The 24,709-nt window shown below is 38.7% G+C and overlaps 1 protein-coding gene across 4 annotated transcripts in view; it reads right to left on the reverse strand.

Annotated features, from left to right (window-relative positions):
* Positions 1-24,709, reverse strand: part of CPLANE1 (ciliogenesis and planar polarity effector complex subunit 1) — a 182,258-nt gene that overhangs the window by 52,253 nt on the left and 105,296 nt on the right. For 3 of the 4 annotated variants that reach the window (XM_049862496.1, XM_049862491.1, XM_049862506.1), the window contains 5 exons: positions 17,255-17,367; positions 16,542-16,737; positions 16,174-16,323; positions 15,161-15,393; positions 13,393-13,480 (listed from right to left, as the gene is read on the reverse strand). In XM_049862496.1, coding sequence (XP_049718453.1) covers positions 13,393-13,480; positions 15,161-15,393; positions 16,174-16,323; positions 16,542-16,737; positions 17,255-17,367 — 780 coding nt within the window. Of the gene's footprint in view, positions 1-13,392; positions 13,481-15,160; positions 15,394-16,173; positions 16,324-16,541; positions 16,791-17,254; positions 17,368-24,709 lie in introns of those variants that run through there. The other variant, XM_049862512.1, reaches the window with a different exon arrangement.

Raw genomic sequence — 24,709 nt, forward strand, 5'->3', positions numbered from 1 at the left:
CGTGATCACACAGTTTAAAAGTAAAGGGATGTCCAAGAAATACAAAGGACAGAGGAACATGTTAAATGACAACCTGTAAAAAAAAACCCATAATCCATTGTCGTCAAGTTGATTCCAACTTATAGTGACCCTAGAGGACAGAGCAGAACTGCCCCATAGAGTTTCCAAGGAGTACCTAGTGGATTTGAGCTGCCAACCTTTTGGTTAGCAGCCTTAACACTTAACCACTACACCACCAGGGTTTCCTAAATGACAACAGAGAGGCTCAATTAGCAAAATGCAATCTCTGAAAAATACTTCAGGACACACATGCTGATTTCTTCAATAAATAAGCCACTGGGGGTGGAAAGATGGAGGAGGAGCCTAGAGATTAAGAGAAACTCATAAGACATCAAACAAATGTCTAGTATAGACCTTAGCTGGATACCAATTAGAATAAACTATATTTAAAAATGAGAGAACTGGCAACATTTGAACACTGACTGAATATCTGATGACATGAAGATTTTTTTTTCAAAAAAGGAGTGACAATGGTACCTATGTTACAAAAGAGGGACCATGTCTTTTAGAGATACACACAAAACATTTATTGGTAAAATGATGTGCCGTCTGGGATTAGCTTCAAAATAATCCAGGAAAAGGTCAGAAGACTGGGTAGTGGTGGTGGTGTTAGGTGCCGTCGAGTGGGTTCCGGCTCATAGTGACCCTAACTATGTACAAAAAAAACAAAACACTACCCAGTCCTGTGCCATGCTCACCAGTGTTGCTATGCTTGAGCCCACTGTTGCAGCCACTGTGTCACTCGATCTCATTGAGGATCTTCCTCTTTTTTAATGACCCTCTACTTTACCAAGCACGTTGTCCTTCTCCAGGGACTGATCCCTCCTGACAACATGTCCAAAGTATGTGACATGCGGTCTCACCATCCTTGCTTTTAAAGAGCATTCTGACTGTACTTCTTCCAAGACAGATTTGTTCGTTTTTTTGGCAGTCTCTGGCATATTCAATATTCTTCGCCAACACCACAATTCAAAGATGTCAATTCTTCATCAGTCTTCCTTATTCACTGTCCAGGTTTTGTATGCATATGAGGCGACTGAAAACACCATGGCTTGGGTCAGGCACACCTTAGTCCTCAAGGTGACATCTTTGCTTTTTAACTCTTTAAAGAGATCTCTTGCAGCTGATTTGCCCAATGCAATAATCCAGGAAAAGGCCAGAAGAGTAGGGGGATGTATAGAAAAAAACAAGATTGGCCATGATTTGATAATAGTTTAAGTTGGATGTTGGGTACATGGAGTTACTTATACTATTCTGCCTTCTATTAATATGTGTTTAAAATTTTCCATAATAAGGTTTTTTAAAGTGAAAAAGAAAAGAATCAAAAAAGATATATCAAACAAAAAAGAGCAGGGGTAGTAAGGTTAATATTAGACAAAATTGGCTTTAAGTCAAAAACCATTACTAGGTATAAAAAGGATCATTACTTAAAAATAAAAGGGACACAATTCAACAAGCATTAATGTCTGAATTATATTCATCTTACAACAGAGCCTCAAATATATAAAGCAATATTTAGCAAAATTACAGGGAAAGACATACAACTCCACAATCATTGTGGACAATTTTTAAACTATCTGTATAGTGGTAAAATATATGTAGCATAAAATTTACAATTTTGAAAAGTGTACAATTTAGTGGCATTAATTAAATGTTGGGCAAGCATCACACTATTTCCAAAACTTTTTATCACCCCAAACAGAAACGCTGTACCCATTAGTCCTCTCCCTCATTCTCTTCTTCCCCAGCCCCTGGTAACCTCTAATCTACTTTTTATCTCTATGAATTTGCCTATTCTAGGTGTTTTATATAAGTTGAATCATATTTGTTGTTTTTTGTGGCTTATTTCCTTTAGCATAATATTTTCAGTGTTCACCCATGTAGCATGTATCAGAACTTCATTCCTTTTTATGGTTCAATAATATTCCATTGTGTGGCTATACCACATTTTTAATCAGACTCTTGGGCTGTTTCCATCTTTTGGTTATTGTGAATAGTGCTGCAATGAACAATTCCAAGTATTTGTCTGAGCCCCTGTTTTCAATTCTTTTAAGTGTATTTGTAGGAGTAGAACTGCTACATCATATGATAATGTTATACTTAACTTTTTGACGAACCACTGTTTTCCATGCAGCTGTACCATTTTACATTCCCACCAGCAATGGACAATGGCTTCAATTTCTTGACATTCTTGGCAACACTTGTTGTTTTCTGGTTATTTATTTATTGTTAACAGCCATCCTGGTAGCTGTGAAGTGTTATCTCATTTCCCTAATGACTAATGGGAAACCCTAGCAGCATAGTGGTTAAGTGCTGTGGCTGCTAACCAAAAGGTCAGCAATTTGAATCTACCAGGCGCTCCTTGGAAACTCTATGGGGCGGTTCTACTCTGTCCTATAGGGTCACTATGAGTCGGAATCAACTCAACGCAACAGGTTTTTTTTTTTTTTTTTTTTAATGACTAATGAAAAGGAGCCCTGGTGGAGCAATGGTTACTTGCTGGCTGCTAACTGAAAGGTTGGTGATTTGAACCCATCCACCAACTTCTCAGGAGAGAGACCTGGCAATCTGCTCTCATAAATATTATAGCCTAGAAAACCCTATGGGGCAGTTCTCAACTCTAACAGCACCCAACAACAAAAACAATGACTAGTGACACTGAACATCTTTTCATGCACTTATTGCAAAATAGGCTGTTGGGATTTTGATAGGAATTGCACTGAATGTGTAGACTGCTTTGGGCAGTATTTACATCTTAATGGTATTAAGTCTCCTAATCCAAGACTGCAGATGTATATCCATTTATTTAGAGCTTCTTTCTTTTTATAAAACTAGTATTGTAAAATATATATATATATAGATAGATATATACATATCACACAACATTTTCCAATTCAACATTTTTCTTTAATTTCTTTGAGCAATGTATAGTTTTGAGTGTACAAGTTTTTTATTTCCTTGGTTAAATCTATTCCTACCTAGGTGTTTTATCCTTTTAGATGGTGTTGTAAATAGAATTGCTTTTTAATTTCCCTATCGCATTGCTTATTCCTGGAGTACAGAAAAACAACTGATTTCTGTGTTTTGATCTTGTACCCTGCAACTTGGCTGAATTTGTTTATTAGCTCTAGTAGCTTCTTGTGGATTCTTTGGGATTTTTTTTTTTTTTTAGTTGTGCTTTCGGTGAAACTTTACAGCTCAAGTTAGTTTCTCATACAAAAATTTATACACATACTGTTTTTGACATTAGTTGCAATCCCCACAATGTGGCAGCACACTGCCCTTCCACCCCCTGCACCCTGTGTGCTTTTGACCAGTTCCTATCCCTTCCTACCTTCTCATCCTGCTTTTGGACAGGAGCTGCCCATTTGATCTTGTATATCTGATTGAACTAAGAAGCACATTCCTTACATGTATTACTTTTTGTTTTGTAGTTCTGCCTTATCTTTGTCTGAAGAGTGGGCTTTGGGAATAGTTTCAGTTCTGGGCTAACAGTGAGTCTGGGGGCCACAGTTCTGATGGTTCCTCCAGTTTCTGTCAGACCATTCAGGCTGGTCTTTTTATGTAAATTTGAGATCTGTTCTACATTTCCTCCTGCTGTGTCCGCGATTGGAATTTTTTTTTTTTTTTTTTGGATCAGGTCATCTGTGAATAGAGGTAGTTTTACTTCTTCATTTCCAATTTGGATGCTTTTTCTTTTTCTTGCCTAATTGCTCCGGCTGGAACTTCCATTACAACGTTGAATAAAAAACACTGGCAAAAGCTGGCATACTCGTCTTCTTCTGGACTTTATAAGGAGAAAGCTTTAAGTCTTTCATCACTGAGATGATGTTAGCTGTGAGTTTTTTCTAAATGCCTTTATCATGTTAAGGAACTTCCCTTTTACCTAGTTTATTGAGTGTTTTTATTATGAAAAGCTGCTGGATTTTGCCATATGCCTTTTCTGTATATATTGAGATGATCATGTAGGTTTATTCCTTCATTCTATTAATATGTATAATACACTGATTGATTTTCTAATGTTGAACCACCTTTGCACTCCCAGGATAGACAGTCATGGTGTATAATCCTTTCAGTATGCTGTTGGATTTGGTTTACTAGTATTTTGTCCAAGATTCTTGCAGCTATATTCATAAGGGATATTGATTGGTCTGTAATTTTCTCTTCTTGCAATGTCTTTATTGGACTTCAGTTTCAAGGTTATGCTGGCCTCAGAGAATGAATTAGGAAATGTTCCCTCCTATTTTGTGGAAGAGTTTAAGAAGAATTGGTGTTAATTTTTCTTTAAATGATTGATAGAATTTATCAGTAAAGCCATCTGTCCTGGGCTTCTCTTTGGACATTTCTGATTACTAATTCAATCTCTTCACTTGTCGTTAACTCTGCTGAGATATTCTATTTCTTCATGAGTCAGTTTATGTAATTTGAATGTTTCTAGGAATTTATCCATTTCATCTAGGTAATCTAATTCGTTGGCAATTTTTAATGCACGCTTATGATAAATGTATAGATCAAGCAGATTAAAAATCAGAAAGAATATAAAAAATCTGGACAATATACAAGCTTGACTAAAAATACACACAGACACTTCCATCCAACATGGTGCCACAGACAGAAGCACCATGCCGTCCCTCCACAGCAAAGACTCAAAAAGCAAAGTAAAACAGAGACAAACATCATTTCTGAAACCTGAAGTGTCAAATGAAGAGATAAAGAAGCCAGCCAAATACCAAATGAAATAAGAAACTGACAGAGGACTGAGATCGAGGAGAGATACTTGCTGAAGTTCCCTATAAGTTAATGCAACATGGATTCGCCATCTTGGACTCCTGTTGGAGATCAGCTGACAGGGAGCATGGGAAACCACCTTCACGAAGCTCCCAGCAGAAGACCACCTGGTAACCAGCGATATACATTTTCCCACCCCTAATCCTCTTCCTGCTACTCTACCTCCGAGTTTCCTGGCTGGCTGTGGTGACTTGGCTGGCCAGGAAGTACAGCGTCCGTGCTGCTTGGATTCGTCCCACCCACATCGCAGATCAGCAGACAGGGAGTACAGGAAAGCAGCTTCACAAAGTTCCCAGCAGGAGACAGAGCACCCAGTAACAAGCGATATATGCCTTTCTAACTCCTGTCCTTTTTCCCCTCTTCCTTTGGCCTCCTCTGCTTCCCATCAGCCGCAGCCTCTTGTCCAGGAGGCAACTGCTTCCACCCCAGGCCACTTGGATTTGCTCCGTCCACATTGGCGGGGTCCCTGAGATGGTGTAACTTATTTCCGTCTCTTTTGGTTTCTTTCGTGCCTCCCACCACCTCCCCCTCCCCCTCCTTTCTCTGCAACATCTGGATCCGTGTGTCATCTTTGCTTCTTTTTGAAAGGCTGTGGAGCCCTGTTCGACTAGGGATCCACTCCCCTGTGACACCCTGCTGGGATCCCTGGGGCTTTTTTGTTTTGTTTTGCGTTGTTGTGTTTCATTTTGTTAGTTTTCTTTCTCTTTTTCTACTTGGGAGCCCCTTCTAGCCGGGCTGCGCTGCATACTCTAGGAGCTATTTCCCCAATCTGTGAAAGCACGCAGGTGGGATCGCTGGGGGTATCTCTTTTTTCTTTCTTTTCCCTTCTGTCTTTTTCCCTTTCTATCTTTCTGCATTTCTCAGTTCTTATCTATCTATACTTACCTTCTTTTCCAGTCTCCTGAATACCTGGTGCTGTGTGACATCTATACCACCTCTAGCCAGGTTAGACTACACAACCTGGGAGACTTCCCCAGGTCTTTGCGGCCACACTGGTGGGACCCTTGGGGGCTTTTCTTTTCTACTTTTTTTTTTCCAGATTTTCATCTAGTCTTTTTTCTCTTTTTCCTTTTTCTCCCTCCTCTCCCCCGCCCTTTTTGCTTCTCTCCATTTCTCAGGTTCTCATCTCTCCACTCCAAAAGAAAGCTCCATTTGCACTCTTTTTTGTGTGTGTATGTGTGTGTTTCCTTTGTTTTTGGCTCCTGTTTCTCTCTCCTCTTTCCCATGTCAATTCTAGTTCCATACATCACAACCTCTCCCTTCTTTCCTACCTACCTCACCGTGCGCTGAACATCACACCTCTGAACAGCACAGGCACAATCTACCGGAATTTGCCCAGAATTTATTCCTGGCACGCCCTGTCAGCCCTAGTATGTGCCACAAACAAACTATCCCAGCCCCTTCCCTTCAGCTGGACCTGTCCTGTTGCACCATAGATTAGTGACTGGCCCCCCCACACTGGACAAGGAGGTGAAAAGTATCACGACTATAGACAAGCAAGCAACAAAGAACACACAAACCACCTGCTCAGACATAACCAAATAAAACAAAAAGCCAGGACGAAACAAACAAATCCACAATCAAGAAATGAAGAAAATAACTACTGAATGTCCCGAAGACAGCAGACAATATCAAAAAATACTAAAAAAAAAAAAAGGAGAGAATGGTTGAAATAGGCATCCAAAATATCAGATGACTTCCCAGTAGAAGGAAAGGCACTAGAACTACCTGACTGCAAATCCAAATCTCTAATATTCAGAGATATCCAAAAGTTGAAGCGAAAAGCAGACAACAATGAGGAAAAAATAGACTAAGTTTATGAAAAAAAGGCAGACAAATTCATGGCAAGTACAGACAAAAAATGGAAGAATTCAGGAAAATAATACAGGAACAAAAGGCCAAAATAAATTCAAAACTAGAAATTATACAAAAACAACAATTAGAAATTCAAAACATAAACAACAAGATTTCAGGAAAGGACACTGTCACCGAAGGACTGAGGAGCAGGTTTGAAATGATGGAAGACAGGATCAGTGAAACTGAAGACAAACACTTGGATAAAACTCTGAGGAAAAATCAGAAAAAAGAACAAAGAAAAATGAGCAAACCCTGAGAATTATGTGGGATACAACTAAAAGCAAAAATTTGCAAGTGATTGGAGTTCTGGAACAGGGAGAGAAAACAGAAAACAGAGAGAATCATTGAAGAACTGCTGACAGAAAATGTCTGTAGTATCATGAATGATGAAAAGCTGACCATCCAAGAAGCTCAATGAACCCCATATAGGATAGATCCCAAAAGAAAAACACCAAGGCATGAATCTGGGACGGAAGATTGTTCCAGCCAGATACCAACATAGGAAATGAACTCCCAAGGACTATCCTAAACCAAAAGAATTGTAAAAGGGAACCAGAGAGGTTAATCTATAAATGACAACAATGTCAGAACAATAAAAGAGGGAATAAACGGTGTAGGTATAGAACTATCTAATGGAGAGGAAGGCAAAGCGATACCAAGTAATAATAGACTGGTTCAAACCTAGGAAGGGTAAATTTCAAGGTAACCACAAAGAAAATTAACAAACCTACTCATCAAAATAAAGAAGAAAAACAAAGTCTCAATAAAAAAAAAATGTACAAAAACAAAAGAAATGAAAAAGAAATACACAAACAAAAGGAACTCAGCACGATAGAGTAAGACAAAGAAAACGTTAGGACCACAAAAAAAAAGCACTACAAAATGACAGCAATAAACTAACACCTATGAATAATTACACTGAATGTAAATAGCCTAAATGCACCCATAAAGAGAAAGAATGACAGAATGGATAAAAAAACAGGATCCATCAATATGCTGTCTACAAGGGACATACCTTAGAAACAAAGACACAAATTTATAAAAGATCAAAGGATGGGAAAAAATATATCAAGCAAATAACTACCAAAAAAGAGCAGGAGTGGCAATACTAATCTCGGATAAAACAGACTTTAAAACAAGATCCACCATAAAAGACAAGGAAGGGCGCTGTATAATGATTAAAGGGACAATCCATCATAAGACTTAACCATAATAAACATCTATGTACCCAATGACAGGGCTTCGAAATACATAAAAAAAACTCTAACAGCACTGAAGAGAAAAACGAACAGTTTCAGAATCATAGTAGGAGATTCATCATACTATTCTTGGTAAAGGACAGAACATCTAGAAAGAAACTCAACAGAGATGCAGCAGAGCTAAAGAGCACAACTTGACCTCGTAGACATATATAGAACACTCCATCCAACAGCTGCAAAGTACACATTCTTTTCCAACACACATGGAACATTCTCCAGAAGAGACTACATCTTAGGCCACAGAGCAACCTTCAACAAAATCCAAAACACTGAGATAATACAAAATATCTTCTGTGACCACAATGCCATCAACATGGAAATGAACAACAGGAAGAGTAAGGAAGAAAAATCAATTACATGGAAATTGATTAACACCCTGCTTAAAAACCACTAGGTAATAGAAGAAATCAGAGATGGAATAAAAAAATTCCAAGAATGAAAACACATCATACCAAAACTTTTGGGACACAGCAAAGGCAGTCCTCAGAGGTCAATTTATACCAATAGATGCATACATCAAAAAAGAAGAAAGGGAAAAAATCAAAACACCAGAAGAAACGAAATAACAAAGATCAGAGCAGAAATAAATGAAATAGAGAGTAGAAAAACAATAGAAAAGAACAAAATGAAAAGCTGGTTCTTCGAAAGGATCAACAAAATCAACAAACCACTCGCCAAATTGACAAAATAAAAACAGGAGAAGACGCATATTGCCCAAATAAGAAATGAAATGGGGGACATTACAAAAGACCCGACTGAAATAAAAAGGGTCATAACAGAGTATTATGAAACACTATACTCCAACAAATTTGAAAACCTAAAGGAAATGGGCAAATTTCTAGAAACACACTACCTACCCAAACTAACACAAAATGATGTTGAAAATCTGAACAGACCCATAACAAGAGACTGAAAAAGAAAAAAAAAAACTCCCAACAAAAATAAGCCCTGGCCCAGATGGCTTTACTGGAGAATGCTACCAAATATTCAGAGGAAAGCTTACACCAGTACTACTCAAACTATTTCAGAACACAGAAAAGGAAGCGATATATTCATTCTGTGAGGCCAGCATAACCCTGATACCAAAACTAGGCAAAAAAAGACACCTCAAAAAAAGAAAATTACAGACCAATATCTCTAGAATATAAATGAAAAAATTCTCAACAAAATTCTAGCCAATAGAATTCAGCAGTGTATCAAAAAAATAATACACTACGACCAAGTAGGATTCATACCAGCATGCAAGGATGGTTCAACATTAGAAAATCAATCAACGTAATCCACCACATAAATAAAAGAAAGAAAAGAATCACATGATCATCTCGAAGCTGAAAAAAAGTTCAACACCCATTCCTGGTAAAATAGGTATAGAAGAGAAATTTCTCAATATCATAAAGGGCATATATGCAAAATCAATGGCCAACATCATTCTTAATGGAGAGACGCTGAAAACATTCCCCTGAGAACAGGAACAAGACAAGGATGCCCTGTATCACTACACCTATTTAACATTGTGTTAGAAGTCCTAGCTAGGCACGAAACAGAAATAAAGGGCATCCAAATTGGTAATGAAGAAGTTAAACTCTCCCTATTTGCGGATGATATGATACTATACATGGAAAAACCAAAAGACTCCACAAGAAAACTACTGGAACTAATAAAAAGATTCAGCAGAGGAGCAGGATACAAGATAAACATATAAAAATCTGTTGGATTCCTACACACCAATAAAAAGAACGATGAAAAGGAAATCAGGAAAACTACCATTTACAATAGCCCCTAAAAAAATAAAATACTTGAGAGTAAATCTAACCAGGGATATAAAAGACCTATACAAAGAGAACTACAAAACACTTCTGCAAGAAACCAAAAGAGATCTACATAAATGGAAAAACATACCATGCTCATGGATAGGTAGACTCAACATTGTGAAAATGACAATTCCACCCAAAGCGATTTACAAATACAATGCAATCCCAATCCAAATACCAACAACATTCTTTAAAGAGACGGAAAAAGCTATCAACTTTATAAGGAAAGGAAAGAAGGCCCGGATAAGTAAAGCACTATTGAAGAAGAAGAATAAAGTATGAGGACTTGCACTACCTGATCTCAGAAGCTTCTATACAGCTACGGTAGTCGAAACAGCCTGGTACTGGTACAACGACAGATAAATTGACAAATGGAACAGAATTGAGAACCCAGATGCAAATCCTTCCACCTATGATCACCTGATCTTCAACAAGGGCCCAAGGTCCATCAAATGGGGAAAAGATAGTATCTTTAACAAAAGGTGCTGGCAAAACTGGTTGTCCAGCTGTAAAAAAATGAAACCGGACCCATACCTCATACCATATACAAAAACTAACTCAAAATCGATCAAAGACCTAAATATAAAGCCAAAAACCATGAAATTCCTAGAAGAAAAAATAGGATCAATGCTAGAGGCCCTAATACACGGCATTAACAGGATACAAAGCACAACCAACAACACACAAGCTCCAGAGGATAAACTAGATAACTGGGATCTTCTAAAAATTAAACACAAAAGACTTCATTGAAAGAGTAAAAAGAGAATCTACAGACTTTGAAAAAATTTTTGGCTATTACAAATCAGACAAAGGTCTAATCTTTAAAATCTACAAGAAAACCCAATACCTCTACAACAAAAAGACAAATAATCCAATTAAAAAATGGGCAAAGGAAATGAACAGACACTTCACCAAAGAAGACATTCAAGCAGCCAACAGACACATGAGGAAATGCTCACGATCTCAAGCCGTTAGAAAAATGCAAATCAAAATGACAATGAAATACCATCTCATTCTGGCATTGCTGGAAATAACTGTTGCAGAGGCTGCGGGGAGATGGGAACTCTTATGCACTGCTCGTGCAAATGCAAAATGATACAACCATTTTGGAAAACGATATGGAGCTTCCTTAGAAAGCTAGAAATAGAAATACCATGTGATCCAGCAATCCCACTCCTAGGACTACATCCTAGAGAAATAAGTCATCAGAAGGACAGACAAATGCACACCCATGTTCACTGCAGCACTGTTCACAACAGTAAAAAGATGGAAACAACCTAGATACCCATCAACCGATGAATGGATAAACAAACTGTGCACATACATACAATGGAGTACTACACAACAATAAAGAACGATGAATCTGTGAAGCATCTCATAACATGGATGAATCTGGAGGGCATTATGCTAAGTGAAATAAGCCAATCGCAAAAGTACAAATATTGTATGAGACTACTACTATAAAAGCTCATGAAAAGGTTTACATATAAAAAGAAAATATTTGATGGTTACGAGGGAGGGGAGAGGTGGGGATGGAAAAACAGTTAATAGACGATAGATAAGCGGTAACTCTGGTGGAGGGTAAGACAGTACACAATACTGGGGAAGCCAGCACAGCCTACACAAGGCAATGTCATGGTAGCTCCACAGATGCATCCAAATTCCCTGAGGGATCGAATTGCTGGGCTGAGGGCTGTGGGGACCATAATCTCGGGGAATATCTAGCTCAATTGGCGTAACAGTTTATAAAGAATATATTCTACATTCTACTTTGGTGAGTAGCGTCTGGGGTCTTAAAAGCCTGTGAGCAGCCATCTAGGATACTCCACTGGTCTTGCTCCTTCAGGAGTAAGGAAGAATGAAGAAAACTAAAGATACAAAGGACTAATGGACCACATCTACCACGGCCTCCACCAGACTGAGTCCAGCACGAGATGGTGGCCGGCTACCACCAACTGCTCTGAAAAGGATCAAAATAGAGGGTCCTAGACAGAGCTTGAAAAAATGTAGAACAAAATTCTAGCTCAAAAAGCTAAGACCAGACTTGCTGGCCTGACAGAGACTGGAGAAACTCTGAGAGTATGGCCCCTGACACCCTTTCAGCTCAGTAACGAAATCATTCCTGAGGTTCACCCTTCAGCCAAAGATTGAACAGGCCCACGGAACAAAACAAGACTAAAAGGGTGTGCCAGCCCTGGGGCAGGGACTGAAAGGCAGGAGGGAACAGGAAAGCTGGTAATAGGGAACCCAAAGCTGAGAAGGGAGAGTGTGTACATGTCGTGGGGTTGTTAACCAGTGTCATAGAACAATGTGTGTACTGTTTGATGAGAAACTCGTCTGTTCTGTAAACCTTCATCTAAAGTACAGTTAAAAATTTCAAATAAAATAAAATAAAAATACACTCTACATCAACTAACGGAAAGTGCTTATAAAACTTAAATAATTTAACTGTTAATAGACATATCTTAATATAAATTACAAACTATTTAGGCCTGAAAACCACCAAAAGATGGTACATATTAACATTCTTGTTTGGGTCCTTGCAGGAACATCTTCAGCCTCAAATGCATATATATTAGAAAATACGAAGGAATGATGTCAGCAAAAAAAAAAAAAAACCCGAAAGTAAAATAAATAATAAAGCCAAGAGTAGAAATTAACGAAAAAAAAAAAAGAGAGAATCACAAACACAAATCTGTTTTTTTTTTTTAAAGACTAATTAAATTCCTGACAAAACTGAATGAGTGAGAGAACCTAGATATAAACAACTATCCAAAACAAACCAAACCCAGTGCCATCAAGTCGATTCCGACTCATAGCAACCCTATAGGACAGAGTAGAGCTGCCCTGGTGGCACAACAGTAAGAGTTCGGCTTTTAATTGAAAGGTTGGCAGTTCGAACCCACCCAGCAGCTCCACAGGAAAAAGACCTGGCCATTTGCTCTTATACAGATTTGGAACCCTGGTAGTGCAGTGGTTAAGAGCTATGGCTGCTAAGCAAAAGGTCGGCAGTTTGAATCACCAGCCACTCCTTAGAAACCCTACAGGGCAGTTCTACTCTGCTTAGAAAATCCTACGGGACAACTGTACTCTTGTCACATGGGGTTGCTATGAGTCGGAATCTACTTGACCTCACTTAACAACAAATAGATACAATAGAAATTAAAAACCTATCTACCCTATTTCATTCTTTCATTAAGTAAGAAACTTAATATTTCATCACTGCTCAGCAGTTTAACCAGACCTTCAAATTTCAGCTCAGCTGATGACAGTGAATAAACAGGAACCTTAGCACAAAGCTCTGTACAGTCCTCAGCAGTGTGTGGCCAGTGGCCAGTGGCCAGAGGTCACAGAAACTAAGATCCAGCCTACACTGCCCATTCTGGTATGAAAACCAGTGGAGGTGATAGCACTGGCTTCTTAGAACAAAATGGCCTTGAGGTGGGAACCAATCACATGGATTATCACATAAATAATTTTAATATAAAAATTTGGAGCTGATGTCTTCAGCGTACATATGAAAATCATTCCTAGTTCTGGCACTCCAAGAGGCAATGCTTTACTCTTTCAGGTCAACAAAAGCAAGGCTTCAGTCCTCCTTGCCCATACACACATACCTTCTTCAGAAATGCTTATGGTTTTTACAGCCAGTGTTTTATCAAATTCAGGGCCAGAAGATGATTCAATGTAATCCACCGGTTCTACCTGTTGAAAAAACACATACAAGAAAACAACTATTACAAATTTTATACTTTGATATTTTCAAAATATCAATTTCATATAGGTTTGAAATGTTTGCATTAATGCAAACGAATAATAGGATTAAATCCAACATGAGCTAAAAGGTAGGGATTGAAAACAAGGAAATTTTTACTTATTTGTAGCTTACCTGATTTGACATTTTAAAAGGATAAGGAGTCACTGCAGCATTATTCACAACCAGCCAAAAGGTGGAAACAACTCAAACGTCGATCAACAGATGAATGGATAAATAAAATGTGCTTTTTTTTTTTTATAGCCATACCATATAATTATTCAACCATACAGAGAAATGAAGTTCTGATACATGCTGTGGCATGGATGAGCCTTGAATCATGGCAAGTAAAGTAAGTCAGACACAAAAGGAAAATATTGTATGATTACACTTAAACAAAATATCTAGACTAGGCAAATGCATAGATCAGTGATTACTAGGGGTAAATGGGAGGGGGAAAGGGAGGAGTTATGGCTTAAGGGGTACTAAGTTTCTGTTAAGGATGATGAAAAAAATTTGGGAATGAATAGTGATGATGTTGCACAACATAGTGAATATAATTAATGTCACTGAATTGTACATATAAAAATGGTTAAAATGGCAAGTGTTTTCTTATATATATTTACCACAATAAATTTTCTTAATGGGGAAAAAAGGGACAGAAACATAGAGTTATATAATTTTTAAAATGGGAAGGAACCTTAGCTATCATCGAGACAAAACATTTCATTTTAGAAATGAGGGAACAAGACCCAGAGAAATTCAATGACTTTCTTAGCATCAGAACATGGATTTGAACCCAAGTCTTCAAGGCTCCTAGTCAGTGCTCATCCACAGTATCTGTCTGGCACCTCTTTCCAGGCCTACGAGTTGTTTTCTCAACTAAAATGAGCAAATCAAAATCTTTGTTTTTGTGTGTATTATAATAGGATGATAACATTTTAAACATATATGCAAACTCTAACGTTTTTATTATATGAATTTTTCTTCCTAAATTAAAAGAAAAAAAAAAGGACTGCTGTCTATACAAAAAATTAATTATTTATTTATTAGGAATACTTTTTAAAGATACAGAAAACTTGTAAGGAACTGATTACTAGTCCCCTTACACAAAAGATTTAAAAGAAACTGAAAAGAATTTCAAATATAATGACAATACCATTTGTAAAGTTATAAAAAAAACTTTCAGAATAAAATGATAATTATGAGCAAGGTTTGTTTAAAAGACATATCCTGGTTTTATAATTCATATATTTCTTTTCATGGTAGAAAGCATGGCTTCATTTCTCAAAAGCTCAAGGCAGTGTTTCTTAATTAGTGCTGATTTTGCCAACCAGGAGACATCTGGCACCGTCTGGAGACATTTTTGGTTTTTACAGTTAGGGGGTGCTCTGGCATCTAGTAAGGTTGAAGTCAGAGATACTGCTAAACATCCTACAGTGCACAGGACAGCTCTACAACAAAGAACCATCTGGCCCAAAATGTCAACAGTACTGAGGCTGAGAACTCTGGCTTAAAGGTACCAAGTTCCCATTATTTTGAAAAATCAAGTATCTAAAATTATATCATTCTGCAAATCTGATATCCAATTACAAACAAAGAGGGTCAATCTTAGCAGAATGCAGGCCTACCACTTTGTGTCTGGGGAAATCCTGCTCTATGTTTTCGGCAATGTTCTGTACTGCCAACAGCTGTTCATCAATCTCCCGAAGCTTAGACGTGAGGTGCTCTAGTCTGTGCGCCGCAGGACTTGGTGCAGGGGGAGCATCAGAGACCTCCTGCAGCAGTTTCCACAACAGGTAATCTTCTGCAACTTCCGACTTTGTGCTCTGTTCTTTGAATTGGAACTCAGGCTTCGGTAGATCTAAATATGAAGAAAAGTAAAATCAGAGTTGATTATAATTAAGGAAAAGGTAGATACTGATGCCATTTTTTGATGGTCTCATTTAAATCCAACATAACATTCTCTTCCAGTCATTTCATGTATTTAGGAATTCCATTCTAGTCTCTTTACATTTGAGATTTATCTTTGTTGTAAGATAAGAGTGTATAACGATGTTATTATTACCACTTAGCTCCATGTACAAGGTAGTCTGAATGTTACTTTTTCCCCTGCTACGAAAAATATACTTCATCAAAAAAGCACCTTTAATATTTTTATGACTTTTTAGAACTATTTGGAAACGAACAATTTCACACACAGTAAAAGCTAGGCCCAATGTTGGCTATTACTGACTTTATGTGGGATCTCAGGCTTCTATGTCTGTGTATTTTCTGTGTGCTATGAGTCGGAATAGACTCAATGGCATCTGGTTTGGGTTTTGACGTTCCAGAATTGCCCACATTTAAAATATGAGAATTCCTTTTTAATATCAAAACATTCATGAGCTCCCACAGGGTATTTATTTTGAGTTTCTATTAACTGAGAAAAACATATGCATCGGTAATCTGTAGTCTTCTTGCAGAATATCCACGAATCTCAGCTGTGGAACCATGGCTCTAACTCATTTACCTACCTCTCCCCACTCCTAGAGGAAGGCAAGGTATTCTTCTGATTTCTTTTGCAACTGCTGAGTTTCAGTGCTTATTTCTAATATATAAGTAATTCGTGGAGGTGGGGTTGCTATTTATCTTGGCCATTCACCTTTGTTCTGCTGTACTCCTGATGGTGTAGGTGAGATGATACTAGGCTCCTTCATTTCTGTAACGCCTGTTGTCCAGTTTTTTACATCCAGACAGGCTGGAAACACTTTTGTGGGTTTAAAAAATGAATCCATAGCAGAACTGGCAGATTCTATCAAGAATACAAAAGGAATATAGAGATTGATTCTAAACTTCTAAACAACGTAATCCAAAAGATCAATACAGCATTTCTAAATGTGAATACAAACATCCAAAAGTGCAGAGGGTTTGTAGGAGGGCAGCTAAGAGATCCGAGTAGGGATAACAATGCTATATTAAAAACTTTTGCACGATGCATTTAATTTACTTCAAAAGTAGAAAAAATTTTACCTCGACTCTTAATACCATGGCGGGGAACAGCATTAGTAACGGAAGCTGCCATATGATGTAACTCTGCAGAAGACAGAACTTCTAGAAGATCGCTTTGCTGGTTGCTAACATTATCATCTAAAGGCTCTTCTCTGGCAGGTAATTCCTGCAGATCACCAGCTTCAATGTCAATCACATCTATGTAAGTGTGTCCAACCTGAGCCAAAACATGAAATCCAAAAGGGTTCTTTTTTACTCTATATTGTTACTCTGCAACAAAAAAGCAGTGGGGGGAATTTAATTTTTATCAATAACAAGGCAAGAAGGGCTTCCATGCACCTAACTTAGAGGAAGCTGAAGGAAGAATATGTCACAGTCTTATTTTATGTTATTTTGGGGCATAATACTTAATTTTTTGAGCTACAAAATTACATAAATTAGATTTTTAGCCTCAACTTATCTGTACAATGGAAACCCTGGTGGCGTAGTGGTTAAGTGCTACAGCTGCTAACCAAGAGGTCGGCAGTTCAAATGCACCAGGCACTCCTTGGAAACTCTATGGGGCAGTTCTACTCTGTTCTATAGGGTCACTATGAGTCAGAATCGACTCCACGGCAGTGGGTTTGGTTTTTTTGGTTGTGATCTATACAACTGAGTCATGTCTGGATGATCACAAAAAATGTTGGCACAAATGTATAATTAAAATAATTAGAACTTCTAAATGAAATACAAACCAAATTTGCTTCAGTTGAAGGTGACAAAGGTTTCTCTGATATTTCGGTAGGAAACCTGAGATTTAGATAGACATCTGGAGCCGACAGCTGAGTAACACTCACAAGTTCATGTTCTAAAGATTAAATAAAGAAAAATCAGAAATACATTCTCTATATACGGCTCTAAGTCATTAAGTTTATAAGGATAAGTCAGCAACAAACAACATAAAATGTATTTGCTGGAGGCGGAGCCAAGATGGCGGACTAGGCAGACGCTACCTCGGATCCCTCTTACAACAAAGACACGGAAAAACAAGTGAATCGATCACATACATAACAATCTACGAACCCTGAACAACAAACACAGATTTAGAGACGGAGAATGAACTAATACGGGGAAGCAGCGATTGTTTCAAGAGCCTGGAGCCAGCGTACCAGTCAGGTACGGCACAAGCACAGAGACCTGCTCCATCCCCCTGAACTAACCCCGGGAGGGGGACTAGCCGGTTCCACGGGCGGCGTGGGACGCAGCCGTTAGGAGAAGTCCCTGGGAGGCAGTGACTGATCTTGGAGCAGAAAGAGCACCATCCGAGCCAGGGAACCGTCCCGCAGGGATTTGGACTGCACGCAGGTACGCCATAAACACAGAGAGTTGCTCCACCCCCTGAACTAACCCCGGGAAGGTGACCAGCCGGGTCGCGCGGGCGGCGTGGGACGCAGCCGGTAGGAGAAGTCCCCGGGAGGCAGCAACTGGTATTGGAGCGGGGAGAACAGCGTTCCAGCCGGGACACTCGGTCGCGGCACAAGCACGGGGAGCTACTCCACCCATCTGAACTAACCCCGGGAGGGGGCCCACCTGGTTCACGGGGGCGGCACGGCCACGCGGCTGGAGGGACGAGAAGTCCCCGGGAGGCAGCGACAGATTTTGGAGTCGAGAGTGCACCGTCCCAGTAGGGGAGCCTTGACGCTGGGCGTGGGGCTGGAAGCGGAGGATCTGACCGTGACTCCAGCGGGCCAGACCCCCTGGGGGCAATCTCCACACAGCCAGCACACATAGGCGACGCGCCCGCGGGAATCTCAGATATAATAGTCATTCCAAGCAAGACAAGCAACTCTGGCTATATTCTGAGGTGCTACTCTCCTATCTCTCTGTTCCCTCCCCCACCCTCCCCAGGCGGCTTCATTAACATCTGAATAGCCTGAGCCAGAGGGAGAAGTCTGATAGGGATCTGACTGCTGTTTTTTTTTAGCGGATTTTCTGGAAAAACTAGTTTCCCAGTGATGGCTCGGAGACAACAATCCATATCAAACCACTTAAAGAAGCAGACCGTGACAGCTTCTCCAACCCCCCAAACAAAAGAATCAAAATCTTTCCCAAATGAAGATACAATTTTGGAATTATCAGATACAGAATATAAAAAACTAATTTACAGAATGCTTAATGATATCACAAATGAAATTAGGATATCTGCAGAAAAAGCCAAGGAACACACTGATAAAACTGTTGAAGAACTCAAAAAGATTATTCAAGAACATACTGGAAAAATTAATAAGTTGCAAGAATCCATAGAGAGACAACATGTAGAAATCCAAAAGATTAACAATAAAATCACAGAATTAGACAACACACTAGGAAGTCAGAGGAGCAGACTCGAGCAATTAGAATGCAGACTGGGACATCTGGAGGACCAGGGAATCAACACCAACATAGCTGAAAAAAAATCAGATAAAAGAATTAAAAAAAATGAAGAAACCCTAAGAATTATGTGGGACTCTATCAAGAAGGATAACCTGCGGGTGATTGGAGTCCCAGAACAGGGAGGGGGGACAGAAAACACAGAGAAAATAGTTGAAGAACTTCTGACAGAAAACTTCCCTGACATCATGAAAGACGAAAGGATATCTATCCAAGATGCTCATCGAACCCCATTTAAGATTGATACAAAAAGAAAAACACCAAGACATATTATCATCAAACTCACCAAAACCAAAGATAAACAGAAAATTTTAAAAGCAGCCAGGGAGAAAAGAAAGGTTTCCTTCAAGGGAGAATCAGTAAGAATATGTTCTGACTACTCAGCAGAAACCATGCAGGCAAGAAGGGAATGGGACCACATATACAGAACACTGAAGGAGAAAAACTGCCAACCAAGGATCATATATCCAGCAAAACTCTCTCTGAAATATGAAGGCGAAATTAAGATATTTACAGACAAACACAAGTTTAGAGAATTTGCAAAAACCAAACCAAAGCTACAAGAAATACTAAAGGATATTGTTTGGTCAGAGAACCAATAATATCAGATATCAGCACAACACAAGGTCACAAAACAGAACGTCCTGATATCAACTCAAATAGGGAAATCACAAAAACAAACAAATTAAGATTAATTAAAAAAAAAAAATACACATAACAGGGAATCATGGAAGTCAATAGGTAAAAGATCACAATAATCAAAAAGAGGGACTAAATACAGGAGGCATTGAACTGCCATATGGAGAGTGATACAAGGCGATATAGAACAATACAAGTTAGGTTTTTACTTAGAAAAATAGGGGTATATAATGAGGTAACCACAAAAAGGTATAACAACTCTATAACTCAAGACAAAAACCAAGAAAAACGTAACGACTCAACTAACATAAAGTCAAACACTATGAAAGTGAGGATCTCACAATTTACTAAGAAAAACGCCTCAGCACAAAAAAGTATGTGGAAAAATGAAATTGTCAACAACACACATAAAAAGGCATCAAAATGACAGCACTAAAAACTTATTTATCTATAATTACCCTGAATGTAAATGGACTAAATGCACCAATAAAGAGACAGAGAGTCACAGACTGGATAAAGAAACACGATCCATCTATATGCTGCCTACAAGAGACACACCTTAGACTTAGAGACACAAACAAACTAAAACTCAAAGGATGGAAAAAAGTATATCAAGCAAACAATAAGCAAAAAAGAAGAGGAGTAGCAATATTAATTTCTGACAAAATAGACTTTAGACTTAAATCCGCCACAAAGGATAAAGAAGGACACTATATAATGATAAAAGGGACAATTGATCAGGAAGACATAACCATATTAAATATTTACGCACCCAATGACAGGGCTGCAAGATATATAAATCAAATTTTAACAGAACTGAAAAGCAAGATAGATACCTCCACAATTATAGTAGGAGACTTCAACACACCACTTTCGGAGAAGGACAGGACATCCAGTAAGAAGCTCAATAGAGACACGGAAGATCTAATTACAACAATCAACCAACTTGACCTCATTGACTTATACAGAACTCTCCACCCAACTGCTGCAAAATATACTTTTTTTTCTAGCGCACATGGAACATTCTCTAGAATAGACCACATATTAGGTCATAAAACAAACCTTTGCAGAGTCCAAAACATCGAAATATTACAAAGCATCTTCTCAGACCACAAGGCAATAAAACTAGAGATCAGTAACAGAAAAACGAGGGAAAAGAAATCAAATACTTGGAAAATGAACAATACCCTCCTGAAAAAAGACTGGGTTATAGAAGACATCAAGGAGGGAATAAGGAAATTCATAGAAAGCAACGAGAATGAAAATACTTCCTATCAAAACCTCTGGGACACAGCAAAAGCAGTGCTCAGAGGTCAATTTATATCAATAAATGCACACATACAAAAAGAAGAAAGAGCCAAAATCAGAGAACTGTCCCTACAACTTGAACAAATAGAAAGTGAGCAACAAAAGAATCCATCAGGCACCAGAAGAAAACAAATAATAAAAATTAGAGCTGAACTAAATGAATTAGAGAACAGAAAAACAATCGAAAGAATTAACATAGCCAAAAGCTGGTTCTTTGAAAAAATTAACAAAATTGATAAACCATTGGCTAGACTGACTAAAGAAATACAGGAAAGGAAACAAATAACCCGAATAAGAAATGAGAAGGACCACATCACAACAGAACCAAATGAAATTAAAAGAATCATTTCAGATTATTATGAAAAATTGTACTCTAACAAATTTGAAAACCTAGAAGAAATGGATGAATTCCTGGAAAAACACTACCTACCTAAACTAACACATTCAGAAGTAGAACAACTAAATAGACCCATAACAAAAAAAGAGATTGAAACGGTAATCAAAAAACTCCCAACAAAAAAAAGTCCTGGCCCGGACGGCTTCACTGCAGAGTTCTACCAAATTTTCAGAGAAGAGTTAACACCACTACTACTAAAGGTATTCCAAAGCATAGAAAATGACGGAATACTACCCAACTCATTCTATGAAGCCACCATCTCCCTGATACCAAAACCAGGTAAAGACATTACAAAAAAAGAAAATTATAGACCTATATCCCTCATGAACATTGATGCAAAAATCCTCAACAAAATTCTAGCCAATAGAATCCAACGACACATCAAAAAAATAATTCACCCTGATCAAGTGGGATTTATACCAGGTATGCAAGGCTGGTTTAATATCAGAAAAACCATTAATGTAATCCATCACATAAATAAAACAAAAGACAAAAACCACATGATCTTATCAATTGATGCAGAAAAGGCATTTGACAAAGTCCAACACCCATTCATGATAAAAACTCTTACCAAAATAGGAATTGAAGGAAAATTCCTCAACATAATAAAGGGCATCTATGCAAAGCCAACAGCCAATATCACTCTAAATGGAGAGAACCTGAAAGCATTTCCCTTGAGAACGGGAACCAGACAAGGATGCCCTTTATCACCGCTCTTATTCAACATCGTGTTGGAAGTCTTAGCCAGGGCAATCAGGCTAGACAAAGAAATAAAAGGTATCCGGATTGGCAAGGAAGAAGTAAAGTTATCACTATTTGCAGATGACATGATTATATACACAGAAAACCCTAAGGAATCCTCCAGAAAACTACTGAAACTAATAGAAGAGTTTGGCAGAGTCTCAGGTTATAAAATAAACATACAAAAATCACTTGGATTCCTCTACATCAACAAAAAGAACACCGAAGAGGAAATAACCAAATCAATACCATTCACAGTAGCCCCCAAGAAGATAAGATACTTAGGAATAAATCTTACCAAGGATGTAAAAGACCTATACAAAGAAAACTACAAAGCTCTACTACAAGAAATTCAAAAGGACATACTTAAGTGGAAAAGCATACCTTGCTCAAGGATAGGAAGACTTAACATAGTAAAAATGTCTATTCTACCAAAAGCCATCTATACATTTAACGCACTTCCGATCCAAATTCCAATGTCATATTTTAAGGGGATAGAGAAACAAATCACCAATTTCATATGGAAGGGAAAGAAGCCCCGGATAAGCAAAGCACTACTGAAAAAGAAGAAGAAAGTGGGAGGCCTCACTTTACCTGACTTCAGAACCTATTATACAGCCACAGTAGTCAAAACAGCCTGGTATTGGTACAACAACAGACACATAGACCAATGGAACAGAATTGAGAACCCAGACATAGATCCATCCACGTATGAGCAGCTGATATTTGACAAAGGACCAGTGTCAATTAACTGGGGAAAAGACAGCCTTTTTAACAAATGGTGCTGGCATAACTGGATATCCATTTGCAAAAAAATGAAACAGGACCCATACCTCACACCATGCACAAAAACTAACTCCAAGTGGATCAAAGACCTAAACATAAAGACTAAAACGATAAAGATCATGGAAGAAAAAATTGGGACAACCCTAGGAGCCCTAATACAAGGTATAAACAGAATACAAAACATTACCAAAAATGATGAAGAGAAACCCGATAACGGGGAGCTCCTAAAAATCAAACACCTATGCTCATCTAAAGACTTCACCAAAAGAGTAAAAAGACCACCTACAGACTGGGAAAGAATTTTCAGCTATGACATCTCCGACCAGCGCCTGATCTCTAAAATCTACATGATTCTGTCAAAACTCAACCACAAAAAGACAAACAACCCAATCAAGAAGTGGGCAAAGGATATGAACACACATTTCTCTAAAGAAGATATTCAGGCAGCCAACAGATACATGAGAAAATGCTCTCGATCATTAGCCATTAGAGAAATGCAAATTAAAACTACGATGAGATTCCATTTCACACCAGCAAGGCTGGCATTAATCCAAAAAACACAAAAGAATAAATGTTGGAGAGGCTGTGGAGAGATTGGAACTCTCATACACTGCTGGTGGGAATGTAAAATGGTACAACCACTTTGGAAATCTATCTGGCGTTATCTTAAACAGTTAGAAATAGAACTACCATACAACCCAGAAATCCCACTCCTCGGAATATACCCTAGAGATACAAGAGCCTTCATACAAACAGATATATGCACACCCATGTTTATTGCAGCTCTGTTTACAATAGCAAAAAGTTGGAAGCAACCAAGGTGTCCATCAACGGATGAATGGGTAAATAAATTGTGGTATATTCACACAATGGAATACTACGCATCGATAAAGAACAGTGACGAATCTCTGAAACATTTCATAACATGGAGGAACCTGGAAGGCATTATGCTGAGCGAAATGAGTCAGAGGCAAAAGGACAAATATTGTATAAGACCTCTATTATAAGATCTTGAGAAATAGTAAACCTGAGAAGAACACATACTTTTGTGGTTACGAGGGGGGGAGGGAGGGAGGGTGGGAGAGGGTTTTTTATTGATTAATCAGTAGATAAGAACTGCTTTAGGTGAAGGGAAAGACAACACTCAATACATGGAAGGTCAGCTCAATTGGACTGGACCAAAAGCAAAGAAGTTTCCGGGATAAAATGAATGCTTCAAAGCTCAGCGGAGCAAGTGCGGGGGTCTGGGGAACATGGTTTGCGGGGACTTCTAAGTCAATTGGCAAAATAATTCTATTATGAAATCATTCTGCATCCCACTTTGAAATGTGGCGTCTGGGGTCTTAAATGCTAACAAGCAGCCATCTAAGATGCATCAATTGGTCTCAACCCACCTGGAGCAAAGGAAAATGAAGAACACCAAGCCCACATGACAACTAAGAGCCCAAGAGACAGAAAGGGCCACATGAACCAGAGACCTACATCATCCTGAGACCAGAAGAACTAGTTGGTGCCCGGCCACAATCGATGACTGCCCTGACAGGGAGCTCAGCAGAGGACCCCTGAGGGAGCAGGCGAGCAGTGGGATGCAGACCCCAAATTCTCATAAGAAGACCAAACTTAATGGTCTGACTGAGACTGGAGGAATCCCGGCGGTCATGCTCTCCAGACCTTCTGTTGACACAGGACAGGAACCATCCCTGAAGACAACTCATCAGACATGAAAGGGACTGGTCAGCGGGTGGGAGAGAGACGCTGATGAAGAGTGAGCTAATTATATCAGGTGTACACTTGAGATTGTGTTGGCAACTCTTGTCTGGAGGGGGGATGGGAGGATAGAGAGAGAGGGAAGCCGGCAAAATTGTCAAGAAAGGAGAGACTGAAAGGGCTGACTCAAGACGGGGAGAGT

Source organism: Elephas maximus, chromosome 2, assembly GCF_024166365.1.
Source record: "Elephas maximus indicus isolate mEleMax1 chromosome 2, mEleMax1 primary haplotype, whole genome shotgun sequence".
In the NCBI taxonomy this organism is placed as follows: Eukaryota; Metazoa; Chordata; class Mammalia; order Proboscidea; family Elephantidae; genus Elephas; species Elephas maximus.